General features: G+C 29.4%; 2 protein-coding genes across 2 annotated transcripts; one reads left to right on the forward strand and one right to left on the reverse strand.

Annotated features, from left to right (window-relative positions):
- Positions 1-241: 241 nt before the first annotated feature.
- Positions 242-1708, forward strand: BO79DRAFT_279171 (oxidase ustYa family protein; the record flags this gene model as incomplete). The annotated part of the gene is made up of 4 exons (XM_025687959.1): positions 242-524; positions 576-726; positions 782-885; positions 954-1708. 4 exons carry the CDS (start codon positions 242-244, stop codon positions 1304-1306), a joined length of 891 nt encoding a protein of 296 aa, XP_025533925.1. The 3' UTR covers positions 1307-1708.
- Positions 1709-9710: 8002 nt separating this feature from the next.
- On the reverse strand, positions 9711-10836 carry BO79DRAFT_205464 (uncharacterized protein; the record flags this gene model as incomplete). The annotated part of the gene is made up of 3 exons (XM_025681854.1): positions 10097-10836; positions 9968-10042; positions 9711-9915 (listed from the first exon to the last, which is right to left on the reverse strand). The coding sequence occupies exons 1-3, from the start codon at positions 10775-10777 to the stop codon at positions 9712-9714; spliced, it is 960 nt and encodes a 319-aa protein (XP_025533926.1). The 5' UTR covers positions 10778-10836.
- Between the last annotated feature and the right edge of the window lie 325 nt (positions 10837-11161).

Consider the following 11161-nt stretch of genomic DNA (forward strand, 5'->3'; position numbering starts at 1 on the left):
CTTCCATGAAGTGTTTGTGTGCTGACAGGGGCGATCTCGAAGGCTTACCAGGTCGCCCGTGTCATGTCCACACTAAAATGTCCTGCTGACGCCAGCACCCACTGCAAGTACCTTGAGCCTTTGGCCTGTTCTGTTGTAGCCCTGACACTTAGCATGCAGTTCTCTCTTCGTCTATTCTACTGGAATGATTCTTCACCTCGGTACTGGGTAGATTGAATCGCTCTCAGACAAAGTCGTTCAAATGTTCAAGTATAACACCCTGACGCCCGAAAAGGACGAGGAAACCCATGATGCCACAAGCAATTCTTTGAGCACAGAGGAAGAGAGCATTATTCCTCTGCTGGACGAGAACGCCGAGAATCAGCGGGCGCATGATGGGATACCAACTACTCGTGTCTCAAGCTATTCTTTTGTAGTTCTACTTGTCGGTGTCGTGTCCTTCATCTTCTCGGTGCTGTTCTACGCCGTTCGACACTCCTACGCAGCAACAGACTCTTCATGTCAACGACGAATGTGGGCTTACAGTAAGCTACTCGCATCCCACTAGGATGAATGCCAGCTGACGGGAAACTCAGGCCCGGAATCGGACTTTTTGCAGTACGAATCGCGACAGTATGATTCAGATTTAATCTCTCACGATTTCGTGGGCGTACCTACCCAGAGCCGTCGGGACGCGTGGGATACACTGTGGAAAAGTAAGTTTGGTTCCAGCCTTCAGCCTAGCAAGTACGAAATTTGAATTGTGTCTGACAATTAACGGTATCAAAGCCGGACGATTTAGCTTTCCGTACGACAAATTGCCCGCCATAAACAAATCAACAGAGGAACGCGAGTGGTGGAGTCTGCCTCCACCGCGTGAGCAAGAAGTGATCGCAATGTCTGAAGGTCGGTGTCGCCTGCAACCCCCCCTTTCATGCTCATTACGCTTTAGATAGGTTCTGACTGCATAGCAGCAATGCATCAGGTCCACTGCGTTGGCGTACTTTGGTTCTTTGTGCATCGGAATGAATGGGATTACCGCACAGCCATCAATAAGACGGAAGAATTCATGCAGATTCATTCTCGCCACTGTAGTGTCATGCTGATGAACTTGATCAAGTGTATGGCCGATGTCACCCCAGTACTCTTTCAAAAGGACACCGGGAATGTCATTTCGGGAACCGGGTTGGGGGCTTGGAAACCGCGAGATGCGCCCCGTCGATGTAAGAGATTTGACAAGATCTGGGATTGGGAGCGCAAAAACAGCATTTGCCCTATGGGGTGTGTACCCGAAGATATAGCACGTCTCTATCCTGGGACTGCCTAAACCTGTGAAGAAAGGCCTTTGTCAACGTCATGCTTCGTGATGGACATGTTTCCGTCTAAGAGTAGTCCGTCCGGCGTTAGCAAAAAAAAAAAAAAAGGCCACTTGCGATCAGTTCCACCAACATCCAGCCCCTTCCTCCATCCTCCAGATCCTCGCAACTTTTCCTGTTGCTTGATGCTTCTCCTTTCTCTGTGGCTATTATCCTCAAGCAACACTGCTACTGACAGTCACCCTCCTGTTCCCCGCCTCTTCCACTGATCTAATATTGAGAGTAGCGCACCCTTCCTTTCCCCGGAGGAAGCGCATCTATCTTCACCATGAGAAGCCGGTTATACACACGATAAGAATTAACCCAAACCAGAGCCACGCTGGTAGCAGGCAACCTTTGCTCGCCACCTTTAGAAAGTGTTGACAAGAAAAAAATCCAAAGCCGGAGGAGACTACGGATGTTCCGATCCGCGGTTGGACTACCCATGGTTCGCTGCACGGGCCGTCTCCCGCTCCGGATGCGGTCCCCACTTCTCGCCAGTCACATATCCTCATTCCCCAAACTCCCGGCAGTGGCGTGGTGGTTTACCGAGTGTTATGGCGGTGGTATATATCGTAACGTGGTCAATCAACGAACCTCTTACTTCAAACCCTTATCAGTTGGTTGACGTGATGCCGACAACGGCTTGACAGGTGCAGGCGTGGTCGGACATGTCATCATGCAAGATCAGGTGACCGATTCCGCTTGTTTGACAGAGAGTCCCTGCTGTATAAGAATTTCTTATAATATAATAATTATTATCTGCTTTATTATCTAGTAATTTAATAGAATTATAAAAATTAAAATATAATAATAAATAAATTATTTTTACTTATTTCTCTGATAATTTTTCTTTCTTTATATCTTATTAATTATAGAAAAGATAAGAAAGCTAGACATATTAAGAAAAATAATATTATAAATAAATATAATATTAGCTTATATATTAATTCATATATTTTCTTTAGAAAGAATACTACCCGAGTATAAAAGCTGTAAGAAAACTATTAATTATTATATTATTTTTTTTTATTATCTATTAGCTTAGTAGGATTACACAGATTTAGTTAAATTAATATAATATTATTTTTTAAATTTTTATCTTATTTTTATAATATTATTACTTTTACAGCCTGTAAGCTAGAATATAATTTCTATTTTTTTATAATTAGCTGTAAGTATATATATAAATTACTATATATTAATATTATAGAAAAAGATATCTCTTAAAGATATATAATTTAGATATAATAAGTATATTTAATTTGATCTTTCCAGGTGGGTTAGGATTCTTAAAATCTATAAATATATTAATATATTAATTTATATAATACTTATTAGAATAATATTTATAATTATAATATTTATTAGAGTAATACTTATTACTGTAATATTTATTTTTATAATATTTAATAGACTTAATTAGGCTTAGTACCTGTGGGAAAGTATATTAATCTAATTTAAATTTTTATTATATATATTAATCTAATTGAATTTCTACTATATATATTAATTAAATTTAAAAATATATATTATTATCTTTGAACACTTATAACCCCATAGAATAATTAAATAAAGAAGTAAAAATTATAATACTGTATTTCTTATAGAAAGCCCTATTAAATAATACTATTTAAAAATTTATCAGACATTATTTGACTGTTGTCCCGTTGTGATGATTTCTCTATTAGAATAAAAAACAGACACAGAATACATAGTATAAATAATAAGAAAAAAGATACAATCTGTCTAGATAGTAAATTTCTTTATTATTAATATAAGATATTACCGCTTGGGGTAGAAAAAATAAGAGAAGAGAAAATATATTTCTACTTTACTAAAACCAGCTAATTATTTAAATAAAGAATACAGAACCTGGTAGACCAGACACTTAAATATTCAGAAATTATAAATATATATATTCTTCCAGTAAATCATAATTAATATAATATAGAACAAGCTCTTCAAATTAATAATTAAAAAATAGATTATTTTCTAGTACAGGCCTTTTTATATAATAATTAATATTAATATAAATCCTTCTATACTGTCTAGATTAAACTAGATAAAAAGAGTCTCTGATATAAGTACTTAATTTAAATTAAGATTAATTATTTACAGCTCTGGGAATAAGGAGCCCAGTTTAATTTTATTTATAACTATTAATTAAGATAAAATAATAATAGTAGTAGTAGGAGAAGAAAAAATAACTGTAATAATAATTAGAATAATAATAAATATAGCTTCTGATACTTCTTTATCTATTAAAATACTACTAAATATCTATTGCCGTTACTAGATTAGAAAAGTTTCTAATTAGAATATATTATAATAAATAATATTAAGTTAAGATAGTATATCAGGATATAACTACTGGATTATCTTTTCTAATAAGATAATTATAATAAAATATAAGAAAATTATATGTATGCCTGCAGGACAGCTATAATATTTTAAAAATTATTATATAAATTAACTAGTAAAAATATTAATAATTTAAATCTAAGATTAATTTTAATTTTGATCAGCTTCTGGCCCTTCAGATATTAGATATAAAATAATAATAAACTTAAATAATAATAGATAAAGATTAGGATTAACAGCCTACTTTATGTATTATATTATGAATAGAGAAAATAATAAAAAAAAATTATTATTTTATATATTTAATATTATGCTATTATTAAGAAATCCCTGGTTATCTAAAATACATAGTACTTTTTCTACTAAAGCAGATAATAAAAGAGAATTAAGATTAGTCTTTTTCTTAGAACTCTAGAACAGGAAATCCAGGTATATTATAAATATAATTTTAATAATATTATAAATTTTAAAAAAAATACTAAAAACAGACAGTACTAAATACAGGTCAGGATTTAGATTAATAAATTAATAAAAATCTTATATAAGATAAAGATTCTAGTAGGAAGAAGTAGTAAGAATAATCTAAAATTCTATAGTTATTTTTATTAATAGCTGAGTTATATGATTATATTATTATTAATAATAACAGGATACACAGGCACGGGTCATTTCTTGTATACTTATATAGATTTAAAAATAATTATAAAATATATCTTAAGATAATTTAAAAATTAGTAATAAAAGATAATAAAAAAATATAATTAAAAAAAACCAAAAAAAAACCAAATAAAAAAAAAGGAAATGGGAGATTATATAAATAAATAATTAGATATTATTATCACAGAAGATAGTATTAAGAAATATATTATTAAAAAAATCCCGGATAAGAAAAATATACTTTAAAAAAAATATAATTATAAAAAGATATTTTTGGTTAAATAAAAAAAATATATTAAATTTATATAAGAACTGGTAACGAAGCTTTATAATATTAAAATCTATAAATACTAGTATAATTTTATTTATTTATTTTATTTAAAATCTATATCGGCCCAGCTGCGTCATGGTAAGGAAAATAATAATTAAAAAAAACTAAATCTTATTAATTATCTAGAATTAAAATATCTATATTTTAATTTATTTGGTCCTGGACCTTGACCTGAAGATATCTATAAAAAAAATAAGAATTTCTAAAATAATAAAGAAGTTTATTAAAGTTATAAAGAAAAGTTTCTAGAAGAGTTATTTATAAATAAGACTGACCTGTCTGTAGATTAGATAGTCTTTTCTCTAATAAATTTAATTTCTTTATTAATTATTATATCTAATGTAGTCCACCCAGCTTCTTAGCCTGTCACAGATGGACTGGAGAATATAATAGATATTAATAAAGAAAATAATTAATATAATAAAATAAGACTGGAACAGAACTAAAAGTAAATAAAATAAAATTAGAAGATAAGTAGGAGCAGGTAAAGTAAAACTAGAATATAAATAGAAACTAATAAAATAAAACTAGAGATAAAAAAGAAAGAAGAAAAGAGAAAAAAATATAAAAAAAAGAAGAAAAAAAGAAAGATTATTTTTATATATTTTTTATAAAAGAAGAATACAGGAGAGAGTAAATATAATTTAAAAAAAAATAAAAAAATAAAAGAAAAATAATAAAGATAAGTTTTTATTACTAGACTTAAAGTAAAGTAAGATTATAGCTCTAAAAAAATATTAAAAATATATTTTTTATTTATTAGAGTTAAGTGAAGCAGACTTATAAGTAATATAATTAAAATAAAAAATAAGATAAGATTAGAGTAAAGAAAATAATAATATAAAATTAAAAATAAAAAAATTTATTTATTTATTTTTATTAAATATAAAAGATAATAAGTTTATATTCTTATATATATTTATCTTTAATCTAGACCGGTCTAATATCCAGCTGGAATATAAATTATCTTTACTTATAAATAAGAAGAAAAAAAAAAGAAAGAAAAAAAGAAAAAGAAAATTTTTTTATAAAAATCTAAGTTAATTATATAATTAATAAATTAATTAGGCAGATTTATATTAAAGAGGAGGTTCCTGTTTAAAATAATAATAAAAATTATATTAAACAGGTGATTAAGAACAGAGCACAAAAAAGAAAGATTTATAAATATTAAATATCTAAAAATAAAGGAAACAGGAATAGTATAAGATCTGGAAACTAGATAATAAAAATAAAAATATAAATAAAAAAATTAAGAGCTAGAATAAAATATAAAATTATAATAAAATAAATTAATTAAAAATTTAAATTTAATATATTCCAGTTTATAAGCATGCTAGTATTTTATATTATTATCTTTCTAAAAAAAAGATAATATTATAGAATTAATTTTTATTAAAGAACTTAATTAACCAGTCTTATTACTACTTATTAATTAAATATAATATATAAAATTTCAGAAGCTCTGAGGTTCTATTTTAAATAATAATTATTTTTTCTTATTTAATAAATAATATACTCTTAGAATTAAGGGGCAACTTCTAATATTTTATATTTATAATTAATAAATTATAGAAAATACAGGTTTTCAGATAAACTAAGTAAACAGAATCATATAAAACATTATAATTAAATAATATAGATAATTTATAATTTTTAGACTTATTATAAATACTTGGACAGTATTTTAAGTATATAAAAAAAATAATAAATTTATTTATTATTATATAGAATGATTTTCAGAGAGATTTACCAGCCTAGGAAATTAATTTAAAGGATATTAATAATTTATTAATAATATATAATTAAAATAAAGCTGTAAATATATATATTTATTATTATTTTATCTTATAAAAATAATTTTTTTTTTATAAATTTAATTATTACTACCACCTGAGGTAATATCAGGTTAAATAAATAAAAATAGAATAGAATATATTATTTTCTATTTCCTTTTTTCTGATTATTTTTAGAATTAAGAAGATTAATCTTGCATTAATTATTAATAAAGATATAAATAATTAAAGTAAATAATTATTAACCAGAGTATATCTTATCTGTACTAAGATTTAAAAGAGTATAGTAGATAGATCCTAGTACTAAAAATATAATAAATAATTAATTATCTTATTTTTAGCTGTTCCGCGGCCAGGTATAAAATTTTCTTTAACCTGACTGTTAACCTGCCGGCAGGTATAAAACTTCTGATTAACCTAACCTGACCTGGCCGTTCGCCACTCTACTTTTTATAACTAGTTATATTAAGTATTTTGGCCCAGGTTTATATAAAACTTATATTTTAATAAATTATTTCTATTATTATCATTATCCGCATCTTTATAAGCTGGTTTATTTATTCTAATTTCCTGATACTTTTCAGAAATATTATGTCTCTTATAATTACTATTATTATATTAATAGTAATACAGTTGCTCTTAGAACTATGTTATCATAAAAATATCTATTTATTTTCTCTGTATAACTGAAATACTAGAAGAGATTCAGAATAGCAGGTAAATAAGTAAAAGAAAAAAATAAAATAAAAAATAATAGAAGAAAAGAGATAGAAAAAGATACCCAAAAAAATAAGATAATTAAAAATTATGTAAAAACCAAGGGCATATATATCATAAAAAAAAAAAGCCTGGGGTAGATATCTTATTATTTAGTTAATTAAACTTTTCTCTATTCTAAGAAGGCTGGAGTGAGCTTCTAGTTCTTTATATATCTTTATAATAAATAAAAATATAATACCTGGCTGGCCCGGCTAATATAATAGATTTTACTATTCTCTGAAGAATTAATATATGGAATACTGTATTACTAAGAAAGATTTATATAAATTCTACTATATTTTAACAGAGAATAGAACAGTTAATATAAAATCTATATTAAATAACACCTCAGCTGGAGAATACTAGTAGACTCTATATTATTTTATCAGCTGAGGGCTTCTGTCTATCTACATAGTATAGAACCGGGATGGACCACTATAAAAATAATTCCAAGATAATAATCAAAATAAAATTAGAGTATTAGTATTAAAGGACTGTAAAAGCAGCATTGTAACAACCACAAAAGAGGCAGCTCTTTCACCGAAGTGTTGCTTTAATATATAAATATATCTTAAATCTAAAATAATTTCTCTTATTCTGCTTATTAAAGGGTTTGATTTTTAGATATATAAATCTTAATTATAGAATTATATATTAAAAAAAAGAGATAATAATATTATAAGAAATACTATTCATAGTTTAAATGTTAATAATGTTTTATAATTCTATTATATTTTAATTTAATTACTTATATTTATCTTATTAAGCTTATTAATAATAATTTTACTGTTTTATTATTTATTATTTAATTTTCTTTAACTTACTGATAAAATCAGCAAGGAATTATAACTATATTATATTATTTATTATTTTTTCATTTTATTTTATTATATTATATTTTATTAATTATATAGTCAGATTTTATTTTATGGGTTTATCTAGAAGCTATTCTTAATATTAAAGATTATTTTTTAATTTCAAGAATACATTATTTATTAAAAAAAAGAAATAGCTGTTATTCAGAACAGGGCCTTAGAGATCCTGAGGTTTTGTATATTATATTTAATCAGCAGGCAGTAATGAGGCTAGTTAACCGAGTCCTCTAGTAGGGACCTGTCCCGTAACAAACATCTAGGATAAATAGAGTATTTTATATAATAATCCTAGAAATAAAAAAAATATTCTTAAAATTTCCTGTAAGATATTAGATATAATTTATGATATAAGATACCAGCTACTTGATTTTATACTAAAGATAATTATATTATAAAAACCCTAAACCCTAATAATTTAATAAGTAATCTATATCTAGTTATTAGATTCTTATAACGTATTTTCTAATTCTTTTATATTTTCTTTTTCTTATTAACTTAGTAAAAGTTTTCTATAATTTTATTATGTTTTAAGAGTATTTAATGTTTTTATTTTTATTTTAACAATTTTTTTCTTTTTTCTTTTTTTCTTACAGATTAGATTTCCGGTATTGAAATAATCTAAAAGTTACGATTATTTTAAATTTAATATATATTATCTAAACTTCTTGCTATAACTATAAGATATTTTAGAATTTTAAAAAAGTATTCTTTGTAATATTTCAGGATTATTTATATTTTTAATTAATTAATTTTTTATATTAATATTTTTAAAGTAATACTAAAATACTTAAGAGGAGATAATAACTAGTAAAATTTTAGAAATATTTTTTTAGAAAGAACTGCATACCAGCTTTTATTATAAAAAAATAAATTAGATTTATTAATTATATAAGAATTTAATAATTATAATAATTTATTATATCTGAATGAAGCCTCTATATTTATAAAAATTAATAAATTTTTTTTAAAAAAACTGTTAGTTTTCTGAGGATTAAGCTTTTTTATATATTTTTTAAAAATTTATTTTTTTAAATAAGTTTTATCCTTTCTCTATGTTTTATTTATTTTTTATTAATTCTTTGGTTTCCTTATTCTATCTTTTAATTAATTTTTATTTTATCTTTTAATAAATCCTGTATCCTAATTATTTTCTCAGAAATTATTATTAATTATTCTTTGGGTCTAAGAGGTTACATGACTTGTAAATGACAGTCATATAATGAGGCATGGAATGACCAAGGTCTCATATCTACCACATAATCCTCTACATGGGGTCGCATACACAGGTGTCTTCAGCCTGTTTTTGTGCCTGGTGCAAAAGGGAAGCAATGGTCTTAGACCCTAAAAGGAACCTAAAGAGCATAATCGTATCACTGCTCAGAGTCCCAATGCTGCTATATTGAGGAGGTATCTGTGGTTCTGGGGGAGCTCCCAGCATCCAGTACAAGTATGAAATTTTGGAATTATAAAAGACCTTGGTAAGGTTTATGCGGATATGTTAAAGTAAAGATTCATGTCTTTGGGCAAGTGAACGGTATACAGCAATAGGCCATAATCAGATTGTGACAGGGACAGAAATGGATTGTAGAGCCCCCTCACTGAGACTTTGAACGAAGATCGTGTATCTCGGGATACTCTTCTGCCAGCCTTTTCAGCTCCGCCTCCTTCTCCTCCTTATTCTCAATTTGCTGAAGTTGCGCTAACTTTATTAACAGCGCCATTCGATGCTCATTTTCCGTGGACCCAGGTTGGTCTTGTTTAGGGGTTAGGCTGATTGTCTCATTATAAACCTTGAGTGGCTAGTTTTAATCAGTAAATAGCCATTGAGGGTACAAGAAAATCAATGCTTACTGTGCTTCTCAGCTTGTGGAGAGACCGAAGTGAGTACTCAACTCCCACAAACGAAACAACGTAGCCCTGGCTTTTCTGCATGCCATCAGTATCCAATAGTGGGATGGTAGAGGAGCAACCTGCAAATACCTCGTTCTTGGGATATGTCCACCACCCCTCCCGCTTAAGCTTGTCAAAGGCCCCGGCGCCCGCACCCAGCTTCCCAATCCCCGTAGCGCCCAGGTCGAACGACACGTCAATTTCCTGATTCTTCCCGCTTGTCATCTTGATGGCGCACTCGTCCGTCACCCATGCTCCCATAACTGCCCACAGTCCTTGCGTCTCGATATCACTTCTTCTTTCAACAAGTGCCTTGGCGTTATCCTCCACCCAATCTTTGATTGGTCCCTTAAAGTCCCCTTGAAACCTATAGTTCCGCACCACAGACGACGTGATAAGCGCCGCACTGCCCGTCGTCGACGAGTTCGTTTTAACCTGGACGGACGCCTCAACGGGCGCAGCAGCTATAGCACCGCTGGCTTCAGTGGTGAGGCGGGAACTCCGGCCTGTCTCGGTCTCGGCGGATCCAGCCTGCCAATGGGTCTCACGGACGTCGCGCAGTTTCAGGTCGTGGCTAAATGGCTTGAATCCGTCCTTTTCGGCCTGCCCTTCCTCGAGCAGGTTAGTGATTTCGTTCCATTCGCCTGTGCGGTCGAAGTAGCCGACTGAGCCTAGTCGCAGGGTAGAGAACCATTGGGGGATGAAGAGGAAGGTCCCGAAGGAGGTTTCTCGGCCCATGATGTCGGCGTACTCTTTGCTTTGGCCGGACATGGTGGAGGATATCGCAAGAATCTATTGACTATGATTATAAGTGCGAAGAGAGATTCAATTTTTCTCAGTGACTGACCACCCGTAACGCACGACCGGGCGAGATCCGGCGACTTAAATCTTGGGGAGTCAGAGAGGGAAATCAATGAAGACCCAAAACCACCATCGGAAACATGGAAAGGATCAACATGATCAAAGCGTTAATAATCATTAGGAAAAGATCTTCTCTTAGATGGTGGGAAACTAAGTCACGACGCATGGGACTCTTGTAGATCGGATGGTAAGAAAAATCCACTGGAGCTGTATTTTGAGAGGGCAAAAATTTAGCTTGACTATGTAACCTCAGATTACCGCATTTTCTCTCCCGCAAGCGAAGGAAAGAGGTTT

The sequence above is a fragment of the Aspergillus costaricaensis genome, assembly GCF_003184835.1.
Source record: "Aspergillus costaricaensis CBS 115574 unplaced genomic scaffold BO79scaffold_65, whole genome shotgun sequence".
NCBI lineage: Eukaryota > Fungi > Ascomycota > Eurotiomycetes > Eurotiales > Aspergillaceae > Aspergillus > Aspergillus costaricensis.